This window comes from Urocampus carinirostris, chromosome 2 (assembly GCF_059441175.1).
Source record: "Urocampus carinirostris isolate Australia breed hairy pipefish chromosome 2, RoL_Ucar_1.0, whole genome shotgun sequence".
In the NCBI taxonomy this organism is placed as follows: domain Eukaryota; kingdom Metazoa; phylum Chordata; class Actinopteri; order Syngnathiformes; family Syngnathidae; genus Urocampus; species Urocampus carinirostris.
This window is the reverse complement of record NC_142350.1, coordinates 25,041,169-25,062,138: the sequence shown is the minus strand read 5'-3', so window position 1 is coordinate 25,062,138 and position 20,970 is coordinate 25,041,169. Positions and strand designations below refer to the sequence as shown.

The 20,970-nt window shown below is 38.4% G+C and overlaps 1 protein-coding gene across 1 annotated transcript in view; it reads right to left on the bottom strand.

Moving 5' to 3' along the window:
- Positions 1-1,410: 1,410 nt before the first annotated feature.
- calcr (calcitonin receptor) overlaps positions 1,411-20,970 on the bottom strand; it is a 69,977-nt gene continuing 50,417 nt past the window's right edge. Inside the window, exons 11-22 of the mRNA XM_088325990.1 lie at positions 20,227-20,339; positions 17,924-18,074; positions 17,733-17,843; positions 16,148-16,260; positions 15,161-15,252; positions 12,009-12,135; positions 7,039-7,192; positions 6,612-6,672; positions 5,562-5,628; positions 4,805-5,023; positions 3,251-3,292; positions 1,411-2,998 (exon numbers count right to left, since the gene is read on the bottom strand). Coding sequence (XP_088182116.1) covers positions 2,801-2,998; positions 3,251-3,292; positions 4,805-5,023; positions 5,562-5,628; positions 6,612-6,672; positions 7,039-7,192; positions 12,009-12,135; positions 15,161-15,252; positions 16,148-16,260; positions 17,733-17,843; positions 17,924-18,074; positions 20,227-20,339 — 1,448 coding nt within the window. The 3' untranslated portion in view covers positions 1,411-2,800. The remainder of the gene's footprint in view (positions 2,999-3,250; positions 3,293-4,804; positions 5,024-5,561; positions 5,629-6,611; positions 6,673-7,038; positions 7,193-12,008; positions 12,136-15,160; positions 15,253-16,147; positions 16,261-17,732; positions 17,844-17,923; positions 18,075-20,226; positions 20,340-20,970) is intronic.

Below are 20,970 nucleotides of genomic sequence, written 5' to 3'. Positions count from 1 at the left end.
GACATCAACACCCTATATCGGGTGTGCATAATTATTAGGCAACTTCCTTTCCTTTGGCAAAATGGGTCATAAGAGGGACTTGACAGGCTCTGAAAAGTCAAAAAGAGTGAGATATCTTGCAGAGGGATGCAGCACTCTTAAAATTGCCAAGCTTCTGAAGCGTGCTCATCGAACAATCAAGCGTTACATTCAAAATAGTCAACAAGGTCGCAAGAAGCGTGTAGAAAAGCCAAGGCGCAAAATAACTGCCCGTGAACTGAGAAAAGTCAAGCGTACAACTGCCAAGATGCCACTTGCCACCAGTTTTGCCATATTTCAGAGCTGCAACATCACTGGAGTGCCCAAAAGCACAAGGTGTGCAATACTCAGAGACATGGCCAAGGTAAGAAAGGCTGAAAAACGACCACCACTGAACAAGACACACAAGCTGAAACGTCAAGACTGGGCCAAGAAAAATCTCAAGACGGATTTTTCTAAGGTTTTATGGACTGATGAAATAAGAGTGAGTCTTGATGGGCCAGATGGATGGGCCCGTGGCTGGATCGGTAAAGGGCAGAGAGCTCCAGTCCGCCTCAGACGCCAGCAAGGTGGAGGTGGGGTACTGGTATAGGCTGGTATCATCAAAGATGAGCTTGTGGGGCCTTTTCGGGTTGAGGATGGACTCAAGCTCAACTCCCAGTCCTACTGCCAGTTTCTGGAAGACACCTTCTTCAAGCAGTGGTACAGGAAGAAGTCCGCATCCTTCAAGAAAAACATGATTTTCATGCAGGACAACGCTCCATCACACGCATCCAAGTACTCCACAGCGTGGCTGGCAAGAAAGGGTCTAAAAGAAGAAAAACTAATGACATGGCCTCCTTGTTCACCTGATCTGAACCCCATAGAGAACCTGTGGTCCCTCATCAAATGTGAAATTTACAAGGAGGGAAAACAGTACACCTCTCTGAACAGTGTCTGGGAGGCTGTGGTTGCTGCTGCACGCAATGTTGATCGTGAACAGATCAAAGCACTGACAGAATCCATGGATGGCAGGCTTTTGAGTGTCCTTGCAAAGAAAGGTGGCTATATTGGTCACTGATTTGTTTTTGTTTTGTTTTTGAATGTCAGAAATGTATATTTGTGAATGTTGAGCTGTTATATTGGTTTCCCTGATGAAAATAAATAATTGAAATGGGTATACATTTGTTTTTTGTTAAGTTGCCTAATAATTATGCACAGTAATAGTCACCTGCACACACAGATATCCTCCTAAAATAGCTAAAACTAAAAAATCCCCACTCCAACTTCCAAAATATTCAGCTTTGATATTAATGAGACTTTTGGGTTCATTAAGAACATGGTTGTTGTTCAATAATAAAATTAATCCTCAAAAATACAACTTGCCTAATAATTCTGCACTCCCTGTATAAAAATCACAATTCTGTTACTGTTTATAACAGCAGCATTAGCTTAAAAGGTAAGGTACCTGAAGGTCATACACGGGGATGAGGGTTCAGAACTCAGTCCAGGTATCATAAATTGTGAAGAATAATTTTAATTGAAGCAAGGGTTAAAGTTTTGGTTCACCAACAAAAAACAAAATTCCAGAATACAAATTGGTTCATCCTGGGATTGAACACCTGAAATTGATATTCAGATGTGTTACAATTTGAGCAAAGAATATCCAAACGAATATGAGACAAAACTCTTCTTCCAACACTTTGGTCATGATAAGAATTAAGTCTCTAAAACTCAAAATTCTGTCTGTTTTTGAACAGCTGGGTTAGCTTAAATGTTAGGGTGCCTGGTGATCATCCAGAGTTATGGGTTCAAATCCCAGCCTAAGTGTCACATAATGTCTGGTAACAATTTTAATTGAGGGTTATACAACAAAAAGCCTTTTCCCTGATAAAGTATTGCTTTGATCAGGGATTGAACCCGAAACCTGAGATTCCAAATCAGACATGTGATCATTTGAGCAAATAGTGCTGATACACAACCATGCACACATGGGAATGTAAATTATATGAAGATTTTGGTCAGTCCAAGGCTTCAAATGAGTTTTGTTTTGTTTTTTTGTGAGAAAACCAGTTGCTCTGAGGATGAAGTGCCTTAACCACACTAATAGTTCCACAATTCGATCCCCAATCAGGAAAGAACAATTTCTGGAATTTGAGTTTTTGTCTGCTGGACCAAATTTCACACCCTAGCTCTAACCAAAACTGTCAGATTAGGATTAGCACTACTTAGACAGGGGTTGGAACCCACCACTCTGTGAATGTAATGCAGGAACTCTACCATATGGGCTAGCAGTGCTATTATGAACCCTCGTTAAAACACTGACCCAACCAAAACCCCAAACTTGAACTGGATAGGCAGATGTGTGAAGTCATAACACTGTGATTGAAATAATGACATCTCATCAGTTGAGCTACCTATATTTGGGCAGTCAAACATAACTCCTAACCAGACCTCCACGCAAAACCATGACTCAATCAGATAAGGCGATGGTGTCATTATAATCCCGTGCAGTCCTTTGAGACATTTTGTCATTAAGGGCTATACAAATAAATGTGACTTGACTTGAATCTAACCCGGATATAAAACTGTAAACCTGTTCGACTGGGGTGTGCAAAAAGTGGTCAACACAAACCAGAGCTCCAATCTTAACTTCAACACTAAGCCCCCCTAAGCATAGAACATGTACATTGTTCCGATCCACCTGAGAACAGGAAGTCATGATCAGGCCCCAGAGCCAAAGTTTGACATCCCTGCATAGAAGTGACTTTTGTCTCTTTAAAACTGCGTACAGCGTCGGTTGTTAGGGCATGTCGGCCATTTTGAGTGAGACCAGTTCGGATTGGTTCAATTGTTCGCTATCGTGGGGGTACGCAAAGGGGGGGACCTCGGTGATGGAGGTCGCGGTGTAGGAAGTGGAGCGCATGGAGCAATGGTCCCTCCGTCTCTGGCCCCATTCCATCTTGTACTGTGTCCATTGTCTCTTCAGGGCTGCTTGAACCTGCGGGCAAGAAACAGGGAAAAATGGTGGTTGACAAACCAAGACATTAAGTGTTTTCTTTAACATTTTCGACATACTAACCCCCTTAAGAGTTTTTTTGAAATTTTCAAAATACCTCTTACGTGTTTTTTTTTTTAACAGACTAGCCCCTTTAGTGTTTTTTTGACATTTTTGACATGCTAACTAACCCCTTACGTGTCATTTTGGACATACTTACCCCTGCTAAAACAACAATAGACAAATTTTACTCACCTCTCCATTGAAAAAGCAGAATATCGTCGCCACCAGTAAACCCTGCAAAAATAATTGTTGTTGTTCAATATCTAGAAAAATTTTGATTTCAATCATTCATTAAAATTATTTCTATTATTAGCATACATATGTTTGAAACGTTCATTGTTTCTCTTATGTTACTTGAGAAATGTAAGGATATCATGAATTAATTGTAGATTAGTAAAAAACACAGATGGATAAATCTGGATGGATGGATCTAGATGGATAGATCCTGATCTAGATAGATCTCGACAGATAAATCTAAATAGGTATGTATAGATCTAGATAGATATAGATGTATTAACATCTAGATAGATATATCTACAAAGCTAAATTGAGATAAATGAATCTGGACAGATAGACCACAATTTACATAGATATAGATACATCGAGATCTGGAAGGATATCAATACATCTAGAACTGGGGTCGGGAACCTATGGCTCGCCAGCCATATATGGCTCTTTCTATGAGTACCTGTGACTCGGAGACAAATTTGATTGCATGCAAATTTTCTTTATCTCGTTCAAAACTTGAGCCATTTATCCTGTTCAGATACACGCAAAGCCAAACCAAAGCTGAAAAATAAAGCAGTACTTCGCAGAATCTATAGGGAATGTTTTTCACTACAATTTACAGTCAAGGTGTCACACCAAAAAAAAAAAAAAAAAAAAAAAATCGTTCTGGCTGTACATCGCTAAAGAATCCTTTATGTAAAAGCTCACTATATAATCTGTGTTCAGTGTTCAGATACCTTATGATGGATCCACAGAACCGAACTGTAAATACGCCAAAACACCGGAAGAGAACTTAAAGTTATTTGATTGGGTGAGTGGGAGGGATGGGTGGAGCTATGCAAAAAGTGCAAGCACTCCCTCCCATCTCTCGCCCTACTCTGTCTGCGCCAAAGGTAAGCACATCAGGCTCCCTGTTTGCAGAATGTTGTGACGTTTTTACAAAATAACTGCTTGCATCTGGTTTTGAAACCAATATGTATGGAAAAAAAGGGTCAAAATGAGTTTAACCGATCTTGAGTAATTGCAAGAAAGAGACAAGTTTAAAGTGGTATGTTTGTTGATTTTGGGACACGGGCTCTGGCATTATTCTCTTTTCATAATTTTTATCAAATCATCAAAAAAAAAAATGTGCTGAAGACTAAGCTTTTGTCTGGGGCGCGGGTTGAGCAATTTAGTCAATTTGTCTCGTAATATATGGTGTGGCTCTTTCCCAAAATAAAATTTATATATTTTGCTTTTATGGCTCTTCAAAAAGTCAAAAAGGTTCCCGACCCCTGATCTAGAAGGATATGAATAAATCTAGAAAGATATATCTAGACATATAAGCCTACACTGATGGATCTAGATAGTTCCATTTTGACCAAGATATATCTAGATGGATAAATCTAGATAGTTAGACAAACGTAGATCTAGCTAAATCTAGGTATAGATACATTGAGCTGGGTCTGCATCAATAAATCTAGATAGATAAATGTACATAAAGCTTTGTGAGCCGTGTCGTAAAAGGATGAGCCCCACCTGGTTGTGCATGAGTATGTGCATGAGGTACTCGTAGACTTCGCCGGCCAGTTTGTTTTCGGGCCTCCAGGGTAAAATGACAAACTGGATCCCCAGCAGGGGCACCAGGATGAGCGTGGCCCTGACCGCCTTCATGTACATGTTGGACTCTGCCCGGTGCGTGTCCCTCAGCTTGGTCACCAGTACTCGGATGATGTTCAGGAGGAAGAAGAGGTTCACCTGCGCCACAGGAGATGCAATGGAGGACTCACAGGTATCTTTAAAGCCACAGTTTTTCATTTTTGACCACTAGATGGCATTGTATTGTCTAAGGCGAAGGAAAAGCAGTGCCAAATGAGCACAGCGTAGCAGCAAGATGCCACGTAAACATGGCGGGACTTCTTGGTATGGATTCCAATATGTAAAAGAAATACAAATTTCTCCACCTATTATTGTTTTGTAGAAATTAACATCGGTGTAATAGTACATGTATTCTTACCTAGTATTCCATTCAATGTTGTTGTTTTTCACTGAATGAAAGTTTTTTATACCAGTAAGAGGCACCATACATTACACACTGTCCCTTTACGGTTCTATAGATAGATAGATACTTTATTCATCCCTGTAAGGAAATTCACACTTCCAGCATCCTTGTGTTGAAAATAAAACAATAAAAGATATAGAATACAAAAATGCCCAATATAACATGTTGATATAGAGTATTTAAATTGTGATACGGAAAATACACACTAATAAAAATAGAATGGGGAGGACTCACAAGGAGAGCTGCCACAATTGGACCATGGACCGCATACAGCAGATGTGTTTCCACACTCATCCAACACCTATAAATCACATTGATTAAAAAAAAAAACAACTTTATTTCTGTTCAAAGTTATTCCCAAAGAGAATTTTGTTTTCATTCAGGCACGCAATGTGTAATGTCCCTCCTAACAGTTGTGCACATTTGTTGTAAAAGATTCCACATGCTGGGGGACTGGAGAAATTAGTCTCTAAATTGACCCATCCGGTTTGTTGCGTAGTCATTGAAGAAACACTTTCAAAATGGCGAATCCTTTTAACACAACATATGAGGCTAGCTCCGAAACCGACGGCAATTGTAGGAAACAGTGATTGTCTATTCCTCATTTCTGCTTTTAGGTAGCCAATTATGGATTGCTTGTGTCGCATTCGGTATAATAATCTCTCCATTAGCTACGGGGCTGCCAAGGGCTTTCCTGTTTTAGCTTGCTCCCGGTTGGTGCTTTTTGACTGCCCGCCGTATGTTGTTTGACCGGCTAGCCACGCATTAGAGCCAGTTTTCCTATGTCCCTCTGTTTATTTCCGTCCAGCTCCGCGTTTAGCGCCGTAGCCCTTGTCACTTTTCGTTGTTGGTTCCCGGTTAGCCTGGCTGCTCACCCCGTGTTTTTTGATCAGTTAGCCTGGCGTTAGCGCTGGTTTAGCCGTGTTCCTTAGTTTGTCTTTTCCTGGCCAGCTTCACGTTAGTGGCTGTAGCCCAGTGATCAGCTTCACCATTTCTTGTGCCATTACCATGACACAACACCTAGGCATGCTCCACGAAAACTAGCAAAACTTAAAACACTCTTACACTCCTTGACTAATTAGCATGTAAAGCAATATGGCGACAGGCTGGGGTTCCTCCAATGACGTCACAGACAAGACAGGCTGAATTCAAAATGCATTATCTAGGAAAATAATTGTCATATACTGCTGAAATAACTAGAGCTTTACCGTTTCCTCACATTCTGCACGTTTAAGAATTTGAGATGACCTTTAAGTGTAATAATTTCTTTGGCGACATACTCACTTGTCGTCAAAATATGTTTTTCTTGCTACGGCGTGGATGGATGCGGGCACCAGAGGAAAACCTTGGAAGGGGGGAAAGATGGCAGTCACATGAGGGCTACATTGAAAATAGGAAATGCGTGGATCGTCCACAAAGAAAAAGAAACAAAGAACAATGACAGGGAGATCATTCCAAAAAAAATCATCGAGAGAGAAGCCCTCCTCCCCATGAGCCCTCACAAAAAATTAAATTTGAAAATTTAGGTCGTCTTCAAACTCGGCCCCTCTAATCGAGTTATTACGTTGGGCTCGGGTTGGGTCAGGTGGTGCTGGATGTTTCATACGCGAGCTTACCGTTATTCACATTAAAGACGATTGGATTCAAAAAAGTAGCTAAGCTTGAAAAGGGTGGAAATCCCTTCTCTACGCGTTAGCGACGGGAGACTCACCCCATCCGAGGAGGTAGTACCAGTAGAGGTGCTGTTCCTCTGCAAAAACGGCCACCACGATGAGCGTGTGTAGATAGATCCCTTCGCAAAGCATCCAGAAATAATTGCAGCCCAGCATGTACATGTGCAGGAAGTGCAGCACCTTGCAGCCTACCTGCAATGGGACCGATACAAATAATGAAGCATCGTCTTTACAAAGAAAAAAGGTTGCCGTCCACAAAGCAGGAAAAATGACCGCAAGATCGAATGTGAAGCATGGTGGTTCCTCAATCAACAACCTGAAAACGTGTTGTCCATTTTGAACGTTCTCCATTTGGAAGGAAGGTGGATTGCACTTTTTCCCACAAGACAACTAATTGCTTCCCTGGGGGCTTCTCTACTTTTCATTTCAATCCTACACAGATAACAATTACTCACCCTGCTACAACCTTTTACGCAAACCTCCTCATTTAATCACATTTCCAAGCGCTAAAAACGGAATGCACCCCCCCCACTCGCAGAATCCTTTTTGAATTGCAAATGGACACATTTGTCTACGCTCCGTGTTCCGCTTTTGCAAATCCAACCGCTGAAGATCAAGGATCCAAATGTAAGCAAGCGTCCTCAACATCGTTTGTTTGCAGTCGCAAGCGTAGACGACATTCGTCCCAGTTGGGATTTTCATTTCAAATATGCAAATTGGGGAAGATTCTCCAAAACAAACCGTAGAATACATGTTGCAACCAGCGGTGGTGTGACAAAGGAATGCCTTACTTCTCACGGTAGCTCTAACACAGTGGTTGGCTGTTAGGGCCTGCAAGGGATTCTCCGCTGGCCTAAATAGATATCTGAATTAGCGGTGTGATCGGTCCAAAAGAAATCCAGCCCGACCAGACCGGTGGGTATAAAAGCCCGAACCCAACCGATTAACAAGATTTGAGGGACCGGGCCACAAGTAAACCCGCACTTAGGCGCCGTGCGTACTTCAGCCGAAGCGCCAAAGTGCGTTATTCAAGTAAACGTACTTTTACTTCAGAATAATATTACTCAAGTAGAAAAAAAATGACTCATCCAAATCATTACTTGAGTAAAAGTAAGAGTGCCAAACAGTGTGCACGATGTGCAGATCCTCCACGAAAAATAGAAAATAAAAACTGCAAAAGAGAAGCCCGGCCTGGCCCAACTTAATGATTGACATTTTATTATAATACTACTAACGATAATAATAATACATTTTACTTCAACGCGCCTTTCAGGACAAGGTTGCTGTACGCAGAATATCAAAAAACGAGAATAAAACAAGCAAGTAATAAATACCAAATAAAACAAAGTTAAAAAAGGATGGCGGTATGTTAAGCAGATCATTATGAATAGCCAAGTCGGAGGAGGTGGATTTTGAGACTGGATTGGAAGGTGGACAGAGTGGCGGAATTCCGGATGTCAGGTGGTAATGAGTTCCAGAGCTGGGGGGCAGAGCAGCTGAAAGCTCTGCTCCACATGAAGCTGAGACAGTGAGATGGAGGAAAAAGGAAGATGTGGGGGTGCGGGATGGCATGGCAATGTGAGGGAGGTCGAAAAGGTAGGAAGGGGCGAGCTTATTGGTGGCCTTGTAGATGTAAAGAAGGATTTTCTAGGTGATTCTTTGGTTAATGGGTCAGGCCGAGCTTGGGGCCAAGATCTTACCTCTAATCTGAATCATGTGATGTTAATTACATTTTGTGAATCAATACTTAATAAATAATTCCAAATAGTCTGTCAGCTTCCTTTTATTGCTTCTCCCCTGGTTGCGCGGCTTTCATATTTAAGCATTTAACCACAATTTAGCCTTCAGTTGTTGCTAGGCTCAGTAATCTGTCCGGAGGCCTTCAAAAAAATCCTGAAGGCCGTGTACTGTAACATCAGTCTTTGAGAAAGCTGTTGGTCTAGCCACTCAGATTCCGAGTCGGCGTCTGAGCGCCTCCTAGTGAGCCTTGGGAAACATTACCAGTTTCACAAACTATGATTGGGCAGAAGGCATTAAGCCACCAAAGTAATCGTACCAAAAGCCTTTAAACTTGAAGAGACCGAGCTGCTCAAGCAAAGACATTGTGTTGATTTAATAGTGAAAGGTCGAGCAAGTGGGAAAAGGTTTTGTCCGCCACTTTCATCCCAAAAATTATAAAATATGATTACCACCTAAAAATAAAAGAATATATATTCATTGATATTTTTCAGTAGGAAAAATATTTTAAGAATGACTGTTTTTTATTTTAAATTTGCAAAAGGAGGGACAGGATATTTACTAAGTATGTTTGAATTTATAAAAACCTTTAGTGCATTTATTATATCGATTATGTTTATAATATCTATTATATTCATGCTTCTATATTGCTATTATTTAATCATTTGAATATTTATGTGCATATTTAATTTTGGCTTTGTTTTACTTTGACAGTACCTCTTCTTGTTGCAATCAATTTTGGTTTCAGTTGAGGAATTACAAATGCATCCCTCATTGAATGTCAGAAAAAATCACAATGTTTTAAGAAGTTAGTTGTCATTCATAATTGTAGTTTTCAAGTAAGCATTAAACATAGGGTTTTTTTAATCCGGTTACTTTTTTTTGCATTCTTTACTCTGAAATGATCTGATTTCGCTGATGTTTACAGTATGCATCAAAGCTTGCTAATTGTAATAATGAAAAGAATTATGAATTGCAAATTGATAATTGCATTTTTAGTGAATACTGATACTGTATACCAATATATATACTGTATATATATATATATATATATATGTGTGTGTGTGTGTGTGTGTGGACCTGGAGTGCCACGTCCAATTTCGTTGTCACAATATATTCAACCCATGTTGTAACAATGACAATAAAGGTATATTCTATTCTATTCTATATATTACAATTTAGAGCAGACTTGATTTTTCAGTGCTTTAAATCTATACAGAAGCAGGCTTTTTTACCAGACTCATCTACAGTCAAGTTGTTTTTGTCTGGCCAATGTCTACTTATGTGTCAGCTAATGTTATTTCTTAGAGGCAAATGTTCCAGTCTTCCTCAAAAAATGTCTTTTCCTCCTTCCCACTCACATCTGCTTTCAAGTAGGAGACTTCGTTTTGACCCTTATTTATCATTAGAGTTTTTTAGAGTGATCACAAACTTATTTTGGAGAACCATCTTGAGAGCCGTCCTATATCTTTGCACTCTTTCCAGGGAGGATGAGTCCCTGAAAGCGTTATTTATTTACTGTTGGTAGCCTAGGAGCATTACTGCCGGACAGATTTATCGTGCTGATTTTGGAGATTCCTATAACTCCTAAAGTAGCCGGGGATTTTCCTAAAAGCAAAACAGACACTGGACAATCGCAGTGTTGGGCGCCTGACAGAAGAAAATTTTACGAGTTACTTCATTTGAAAGTAATTTCGATACGCCCTTGGACACCCAAAAGTAGCGCCTTACCCTGAAAGTAACCATCTAGTTACGAATAACCGTATATACTGGCATTTAAGTCGACCACCTAAAATTGCTTAGAAATAGCCACATCATAGAAGGAGGAGAAAAAAAAATGGAGACTGAGCTAGGGTAGCAGCAAATCCTTCATATATTTTGGCTTGTGCAAGCATGAACGCTTGCAAACGACCACTTAGCTGAGACATTCAATATCCATTTTGTCTATGGGCTTCAAACCACTTCGAGATTTTCTCCTGCATTGCCTAGTACTGTCTAAGAAGTTTTTCTCCCGGGCCTGGTGCGTTGTAGAAATAATCTTACAAATTAAAAATCCCAAAATTCAGAAGATGTTTACTGTTAATTCTGTGCCTATGTTTGTTGCCTTGATTTTCCGTTGGCTTGTTGCTCCACTTATAAGCCACAACTCCTAGCCATGCGCCGTTTCCCATTTGCTAGGGACACAAAACTAGACTTCTGCATTTAAGCTGAGGCCCTGATTTTAGTATTTCAGGTATAGTTGTAAATACAGCTTAAATGCAAGTAAATAAATTGGCAGAATATCATTGGGCAGAAATTCTGGCACGCTGTGCTTGAGATGGTGCCACGGTAACTGTTTTGAGTTGTACTCTGTAGGGAAATATAAAAATGCCAACTTTACTTGAAAGACGTGATTAGCGATGTGATACTGATGGACTCAGGGTTCACGAATTGATCCAGGGTAAATTTATCGACTATTTTCAATGAGAGGGAATTTTATATGAATAGCTGGTTGCAGTACTGATTACCAAGTAAAGTATTTTTGTTCCAGGAACACTTTACTTTGTAACCTGTAAAGCGGTGTGCCGCTCTCCTACGAGTTGTTTATGTCACCTCGTTTGGGATTATGTCACCATTACAATATTTACATATGCACTGAAAGAAAAGGCAAATGAGGGCTGAGTCGCCACAGATGTAAGCCACCAGGGCCATTCAAATCTGTGGATGCCAAGGCAACAGACTCGCGCCATTTGCGAACGACACACCTCAATGAGGCGACTCTTGAAAGTGTACAAAGGGAACCGGCTCCCCGCCAATCACCTTCGTGACCCTTTTTTCTCTTATGATTGGTCAATATGCCGTTGAGGACTTTAAATTTGTTGAAGTTAAAAAAGGTAAAAATTGTTTTGTTTTTTTGCTGTAGATTTGTTAATGTTTTCATTTTATTTCCAGTGTTTTTCAGTGTTAATGCATTTATTAAAAAATGTAAAAAATATATATATATATTTTTTTTACATTTATCAAACTCCTTTTATGTTGTTATGTCATGATGTTGGTTATCTTTTGTTTTTTGTTGCCCTTCATTGCAGGAGAAAAATGCAATAAATATGACATGGTTCTATTAGACAACTACCTGTTTGTTCAACCGACTCGAATACTGCGCCGAAAATTTCAAATTATTTGTCACAACAATTTCTGTATAAGTAACTGAAATAAACTCGTTACTTTTACAATAGAGCAGGGGTCTCCAATGTGGTGCCCGCGTGTAAATCATACACGTCAATGAACTCACCGGGTTTCTATCGACGACTTTGGGTTTGTTGACCACAGAGACCAGGTAGGTGATGGTCAGGGCGGAATTCAGCACGAAGGAGCAGAAGAGGTTCTTGTGCAAGGTGATTCGTTGGCAGCTCAGACTTCTGGGTAGTCACATAGAAAAAAATGAAACGCATCAGCAAAAAAATACTCACAGCCATGGCATCCATCTCTGAGATGCATCGTTTTAGCCAAAATGCTGCGTGAATAGGCAATAACGATACCAGTATTGAAGCCTTCGCTACTTTTCACGGAGGGGGGGTTTGCTCCCCCACATAAAACAGTAAGTACTGGTTTCCATAGTTACCAGTAGCAGGAGAAGCCTCCAGATCCGACTAAGATACAGCACATTCATCAACTGGTCAGTGTTGTTTTCCAGTGAAGACAAGGTTAATTATTGGAACTAGGGTAAATGGACTCATTCAACCACTAATAAAATCAATTTCCTAGAAAATCATAATGAACCAGCATTGTTGAACTTTTTTAGAACAATTCCGTGGGCACCTCAGCTTTCCTTAGGGGCACTCTTGTGCCCCTAAGCACCACTTTGGAGACACGTGATTGAAATCATAGTTTGCGAAAATCTTAACAATGAAATTGTAAAGTAGATCTTCAGGTTAGGGTTAAAAAAAAGTACTGTGTGTATAAAAAGCAGATAAAAATGCGCCAAAATTGGACTCATTTTGTTGATATTGATTGCGCAAAGCAGAATATGTTCAATGTTTCAATCGACTGCTGATGTTGCTTTTTGTTTTAATTATTTTAATATTTTTTGCGGGTTTTTCAAAAGATCATTGTCTAAGTTGGTAAAAATAGACTTGTAAATAGTTTTTTGTTTGCATTTTATCATTTATTTATAGCACTGAAGAGATAATATTTTTAATTTAGATTTTATATAATTATATTTTCAAAGATTTTGTGTTTGTTCAACTTTAAATCTGTTCAGTGCGTAAAAATACAAAAATTGTATTATATTTAAAAGAAAAGTGTAGATCCGTGGATATTTGAATTTTTATTTATTGTTTTCTGGCAGGGATCCCCTGCAAAACATACTAAATTATTAATTACTAAATATTTCCGTGCATAATGTTTCACTATTATTAATAATATACTACTATATGAGGAGGCTTTTGGAAGCTGAAAGAGCCTGCTCTTCTCAGTGAGCCATGCCAAAAGAGCCAGTTTTCTAAATAGAACTGTCCTCTTGGGTGAGACCAGTAGGGGACGATGACGCTTCAATAACGAGGACTTGGGCCACCATCAGCAACAATTTTACGCACTTTTAAAACCAAATTACTTCATTTGAAGTTTGGTCGATCGAGTTAGACTGCCAGGAAACACGGTAATGGCAACACGATTTCAAGCACTTCACCGAAAAATTACAAATTTTTCCGACCTTGACAACATTAAAATTCAAGCATTTTCACGGATTTATAGCACCTGAACGAAACCCTAAGCTCGAGAAGTCATGACAAAGCACAGTCAACAGAGCACGTGTGTCAGTGTCATTTTTAGGCAGAAGTGATGAATTTTTCTATAGAGTCAAGACTGCCAGGAAACATGGCAACAATTTCAAGCTACAAGCACTTCACCCAAAATTCAAACCTTGAAAACATGACATTAAAATTTAAGCATTTTAAGCACACGACCGAACCCTATTTTCAATACCTAACCCTCATACTGGGGGTCTCAAAGGGAATTTAGCTGATGGCTGATGGAGCCAGAGTCTGGGTGAGGCTGGGCCGCATCAGGATTTTCACAAGAAAAGTTGAATAAAAACATTCCAGTGTTCTCAAGTATCTTTAATATTTAACCAGGGTTCCCATAGCTTAAGGCAAGTTTAATGCTTTAGAAATCAAATTTAAGACAAAGTCGACAAAAAAAACACATTTAATGTACAAAAAAACAAAAACAAAAAATAAATAGTATGTTTACCGTCCTTCATGGATCCTCAGGTGAGCCATTCCATTTGAAATGAAAGTGGAATAAGAAAGCTTGATGCGGTTGAGAAAATGCCCGGATCCTTTTTTTGTCCACTTTCTACCATGGAGAAGGAAGTAGCCTAACTCTCGAAGCCCATCTTCCACAAGTAAGTTAAACTTAACTTTATTTATCTTTATAGAGCATGTTTTTTTTATTAAACATGTATTTTTCAGTACAAAATACAGATTACTTATACAAGCCTTAAACATACTTGTATAAACCTTAAACATACTTATTTAAACCCTTAAACATATATTCTATACATATATAGCACTGAAGCAACCTACGAACCAATTTAACTTACGAACGATCGCCCGGATCTCATTCGTAAGTAGCATCTGTAATTATGGCCCTTTTTGGGTATAGTATCATATAAACACCAACACTTTGTACTCCCTGGAAGTGAAAAAAATGGATAAATATGACTAAATCTGTGTGTTGACATTTTAAGACTTTTGAAAACTAGATTTAAGGCATTTTAACGCCAATGAAGGCCTTATTTTTAGAATAATAAATTCAATACCTTTTAAGGATCTGCAAGAATTGTTAACACGAAAGTCAAGTCAAGTTAAGTCATTTTTATTTGTATAGCCCTTAATCACAAAGAGTCTCAAAGGGCTTCACAGGTTTACGAAAGAAAAAACTTTAAAAATGAATAAGGACATCCATCAGTCAATCAAGAAAAAATCGATAAAATAATCATTATACAGGAGATATAAACCACTGAAAAAAACACTTATAGTTGCTAAATATAAAAAAATAGATATTTTTATTCAGTTCAATTGTCTGTATTAATATTTCTCTAACCTGATCCTGATTTTGCAAAAATGGAAAAAGGAAAATCCATTTTCAAAGGGAGTGCTTGTTGTGTGACAAACTTTAACACCAGTCGTTGATGATGCCCATGCTGTTTCTCAAAACGTAACCTCTGAATTCCTGGATAAGCCTCACATCTGGATCCATTAAACTTACTTTTGGCCTCCAATAGATAAAAGGAATTTGCACTTAAGCAGAAACCATCGTAAATCTGACTTGTCAGCCTGATTTATTTTCCGTGTTCACGATCCAGACCTCACTTTTTTTTTAAAAAAATGGAAAATACGTGTTTCCAAGCGCAGGGGAGTTACTAGAAACAAAAAATTGTACCTGAAGTAGAAGAAGATAGCCAAGGAAATGAGCAGGGAGATAATGGATAAGGCGTGGCCGACGATCGCCATGTAAAAGAGGATGTAGGCCGACTGCAAAACAACATGTGACAGATATCAAAACAAATGTCTTCACTTAAGTACAAATATACATTTATATTTTGCTTTCCATTTTAAAATATAAATTAGTTTAAATTGAAATAAAATTCAAGGTCTTGTTTCTTTAATGGAAATGTAAAAAAATTGTAAAAAAAAAAAAATCAGAAAAATGTTTTTACTGGTAAACCCTATTATAAACAATCCCACTCACAGAAAATGGTTGGGAAGACATTGAAAAGACGTAAAAAGACACAAATTATTCAAAAAAAAAAAATAGTTTTCTTTTTCTTTTCAAGTCGTTTGAGGGGCCTAAATTTGGACCAACAATGTAAACAAAACATCGACTATTTGTAGTCTGAATGTGAACAATGTTTGATTGGTTTAACGCAACCCAATTTAAGACCTCAATTTTTCAAACCCAAAATCCAACCGCCAAAAGATTCGGTGCGACATTTGTGCTGTATTAAGCTAACTCGCATTTTTTGCTTTTAAAAACAACATATTGTGTTTTAGCTCATGTTTTGGGCAGAGTAACAACTACATGCCAGTTAGCATTAGCATCACATTAGATAACTATGACCTATAACTTTAGGCTTAAAATTGGTCCACTTTGGATGGGCTGAACATAACCCATTTTTACACTTTCAGATGAAGCCTGTCTTAAAAACAGGATGTTACTTTTTTTCCAAATCTTAATCACAAAACCACAAATCATCCTTTTAGCTGACAACATTGACAGTCTCTCATCATTGAGACCTTCGATGGGAACTCGTACTCAGTTTAACTGATCTATTTTCCATTTCGATGTGTTGCATCATTTCCGTCCAAAAGATCCAAATCTTCATGAGAACAAAATCAGTTCCTAGTATTTGTAAGAGTAGGCAATGACCTTGAGCTTGGCTTTGGTGTTTTCATTGCAGAGTGTGTAGTTGGACCAGGTCCTGTTGGTGTCCGGGTGGCGAAACCACTGACCGTCATCGCCGCAATACTTGCTTGCCTTTTCTAAAAATAGATTTTTTAAAGATTATTTATATATATATATATATATATATATATATATGTGTATGTATGCGACACCATCAACACTATACCTTAACACTGGACAACTAACCCCCTCATCCCCTAACCCCCTAACCAGTGTTCCCTCTAAGCTGCGCGCGTGCGCACAAAAAAATCTAGCCAGCGCACAAAACCAGGGCTCAAAATTACTAATTAAGAAGCGACTCAAGTCAAAGTTACAGTGCATGAAGGTAAAAATTCACGGGTTCACCTGACGTTGTGTCCTAAATGCTGTATTTTGAAGTTGAGTCGAAGGAGAACGAAGTTGAATAAAGTTAGTAGAGTTTGTCGGGGAACCGGCTTCTTCGGCTCGGCTCACTAAAAGGAACCGGCTCTTTTGTGTCCTAAACGGCTCTTCGGGTTGTTTTTGCTTCTTTAATCCCAACATGACCAAATATTATGTAATATAATGCACAAAATGACTTAAAGGAAGGGGGGAATAGAACAAAAAAGAAAAAAATACCAAAATGAAAAAGTAGTGAAAAGCTGAGAAGAAAAAAAAGAAACAAAAGGAAGAGAAAAAAGAAGGAAAAATTCAGAAAAAAGCCAGAAAAAAAAGAAAGAAACGAAGGAAAAAAGTAAACAGAGAACAAGCTGAAAAAGGTAACAGCTAGGAAAGAATAAACACAATGAGATTGTTTTAAAGGAATAAAAAAACAGGGAAAAAGAAGAAAAAGTTTGTGTTGCATTCAAATAATTTCCAATTATACCAAGTCAAGGAGAGAAAAAAGAAGGAAACATTTTAGAAAAAAGCCAGAAAAAAGAAAAGAAAGAAATGTAGGAAAAAATTAAATAGAGAACAAAAAGAAAAAAGTAACAGCTCAGAAAAAATAAACACAATGAGATTTTTTTTAAAGGAATTAAAAAAAAAAAGTAGGAAAAAAAAACACGGAAAAAAGAAGAAAAAGTTTGTGTTGCATTCAAATCATTTCCAATTATATCAAATGAATCTTGTTGCCAACATTGTACTTCCACTAAAAAACGTGATTAAGTACAGTTCTGTATCTTACAACCGACTAAATCAGCCCCCAAAAACGTTAATATTATGCGACAAAATATATTAGGAAATAAAAAGAAATGGATATCTTGTGATAATATTGTAAGAACAAATGACATTTGTAGGCCGTGCAACCTTTGCAATAGTACACGAGTCAATTCATTCAAAAGAGAAAAATAATTTTGCATTGCCGGAAACTCAGCAAAATGTAACTTGATGTCAAGTTTTGGACATGTTTGATAATTAATTATCTTGCCACACTAGGGATTATGGTTGCTCACTGTTGTTTCAATCGCTGCTCCCCGACTTTGTGTGAACGCTCAGACCCGTGGAAAATTAGAGGGAACATTGCCCCTAACCATATACCCTAACACTAGACCTCTAACCCCCCTAATTTCCTACCGTGGATCCCTCTTACCTGTAGGGTCAAAGTCGATAAAATGATTGGGGCAGTTTTGGTAGCTGTACGTCCCTGCAGGCGTGTCCCCCCAGCACAACCAGCCGTCCCAGTTGCGACTGCAGTAGACTTCTACCAAAAAAAAGACAAGAAATTAAAGCAACTCAGAGTCCTTTCTATGTTCTCGACGCGGTGAGAGACGAGGTTATTACTGGATTTGTTATAGGGAGGATCCTTCTTCATTTTCTCGAAGCATTTGTACTGGCCGTCCAGGATTTTCTTGCGCACTAAATCGGGTTGCTCGGAGTCCATCTGTGAACCCAAGTCTCGCTCACCGTCCCCTGAGAGTTGCGCGCTCACCCCCTGCGGTATTGAGTATCTTAGTCATGCATAATATTCATATTCATTTGTGTATGTACGGGCATTTATTATTTTCTAGTTGCTTTAGTGTCATCGCTGTGACACTGAGCTAAACCACTAAAGAAGGACTATGACCACAGAGGACGTGTATCTGAAGCTTTCATTCTGTCTCTGGATGGTGAAAACTGCAAAGGGATATTACAATGCATACTAGTGGTTCTTCAGCCTTTTTAAAGCCAAGGCACACTTTTTTCATTAAAAGATTTTCACGCACACCATCCATCGAAAACCAATTAGTTAAATTCACGTTTCTTTATTTTAAACTCAAATGATCCTGTTTCTAAATTGATATAGGTGTTTTTAATATACAATTTGTGGTCACTGTGGCTCAGGAAGTAATACAGGTTTATTCATTTGTTGGGTTTTTTTGCTGTCAGTTTGGATTTTAACCTGTTATTGAAGTTTTACTAATTTTTCCCCCCCAGAAAAAAAATACTTAAAATGAGCACAAATTATCCCAAAATTAACATTTTCTTGACTAAGTTTTACCTTTTTGAGTAAAAAATATTCATTAAAATCAGCAACATTTGTGCAAGATCTTTAATTTATTTGATATATTTTATTATTTCTTGCAGTCTTATCTTAATCTTAAAGAGTTTCATTACACAAAATAAGTTCTTGAATAAACTGTACTCTCATGAGCTGATCATTTGGATATAAAGAGAAATAACTAGTCTTCTGCCATCTACTGATATGGATGAATATTGCAGTGACCTGGCCTACTACAGAAGGAGAGCAAAGAAACTGACCAATGGCATGCTTTTGCAGAGATCAATTTCCTGCGGCACACTAGACAAGGTTTCACAGCACACTAATGAATCCTGGCACACTGGTTGAAAAACACGTTTAGAAACCATCACAAGATATAGTCTTTTTTTTTTAGAAACTTATGCCATTGTCTCCAGTCAGCCATTGTGTGAGACTACTAATGACAGCAGTTCGCAGAACAGGACGTGACAAAAAACAGGAAGTGGTATTATTTCGCTATATTTTTCAACTTGAAGCTCAGGTAAACACAACATATCTGTGTAAATCACTTCTTAATGAACTTACGTCCGTTTTTAGTCGTGTATTACATTTCAAACACAATAACTTATTAAAAAAAAAAGAGTTGCCTTAAGGGCAGCACAGTTGCGATGCAAGTCGATATGCAAGTTTATGAGCTACCTATAGTGAAGTTGTCACTTGCTAAGTCTTTTCTATTGTATCTAGTAGTAACTTTGATTTCAGATAAGCTATGTAGCTTCTACAGCTCGTGTGATGATGACGTTCGCAGTTACTATACAGTTACTATGCACTTGTGTTTGATTTACTCTTGTTTGGCATGTCTAAAGTACTTGGATAGGTCGTTTTTAGTCGAGTCACATTACGTTTTTAGTTATCATGCAGGTTTTATGCAACTTGTGATGTTGTCAGTTGCCATGCAGCTGTTACACGTCTTGCACTTTGTCCGATCACTTTTAGGTTATTGTTACTATATTCAGATGCAATGTCTCCCTATAATTCGTCTTTTGGTTATAGTTGTAATTCAGTTTCCATGCAATCATTTTTCTATACTTTATCCAGTCCGATTTATTTTATAAAGGTGATGTAGATCTTTCAAATCTTTTTAACAAATGTCTAAGTTGCTATGTCACTTGAGTCTTTTCCAGTTACTTTTAATTTGTAGTTGCTATGCAGATGCGATATCCCTTTGTGTTTTTTTCTAGTCACTCTAAGTGTGTTGTTGTTATGCAGATAGTACATTCGTTTTTCATTGATAAAAGATTTCCCCACTGGAGATGTTGACAGTTGCAATGCAGTTGCTGTTTTCCTGTAATGTTTTACTTTTAGTCTTTGTTTAGTGTTGGTATTTGCGACTTGTTTCTCTCAGATACAAATGGGCATTGCACATGATACTATTTAGGTGTTCCTTGAGCGGGCTTTTCTCTTAGGACAGCAAGCTTTTCTATAGTCCTACTTTTCCTATATCATAGGTTGTCGAATCGAGCCATTTTCTAAAACAACCAGAACTGTGTATTAACAGTGGATTTAAGGCCCAGGGGACTTTTATAAGTAGGAAGGCTTGCAATTTTCCCAAGCAAACGTAAATCACCTCGATCTTTTCCAAAATATCCACCACACAGAGTGTGAAGTTGGTCCACGCCATGTTAGAATCTGGGTGGCGATACCACTCCCCGTCTTCTCCGCAGTACTTGCTCACTTTTCCTATAGAGAGCAAAGGTAGTGGTGTCATATTCAAATATGTCACTGCCTGTAGTAACTATGTGATTTATTCAGGACTAAAATTATATAACTGTAATTATATAACTTCAGCTTGGTTTTATTTGATAATCAGAAGTGACCTTAAGTGTCTATTGCTTACAATGAGACAGGAGACATCAATTTCAGCTAATGAGGAGATGTGTAAACATGCACATTCCTGAATGCCAGCGCAAAAGATTGAACGAAATGCAACTGATTTCCTCATGCGAATGTTAAGTGGTTTAAGCAAGATTTTCCCGCGGATGACGAGGCTTTTGTTAGTAGAGCAGTGCTCTGTCAACTGGGACCTGTTTACCCTGTTTACTTTGCAATCAGTTTATGGACTGCCTTTTTTGTATAAGATTGATGCTGGACGTGACGTTGAATGTTTCATCCATGGGTTAGCGCAGGCTAATTTGTAGGGGTATAAATGTAGGAATGCTTGTGTTGTCTGTCAGGCATGCCGCTCAGAAGGGCTATGGGTTTTAACCGCTACGTTATGCTGAGCTAAAGAGGAAGTCGGTTTGTGTCTTTAAAAAAGGGGAGTATTTTGAACAACTTTAAGTGAAATAAAGAGAATGGTTTTTAGTTAACC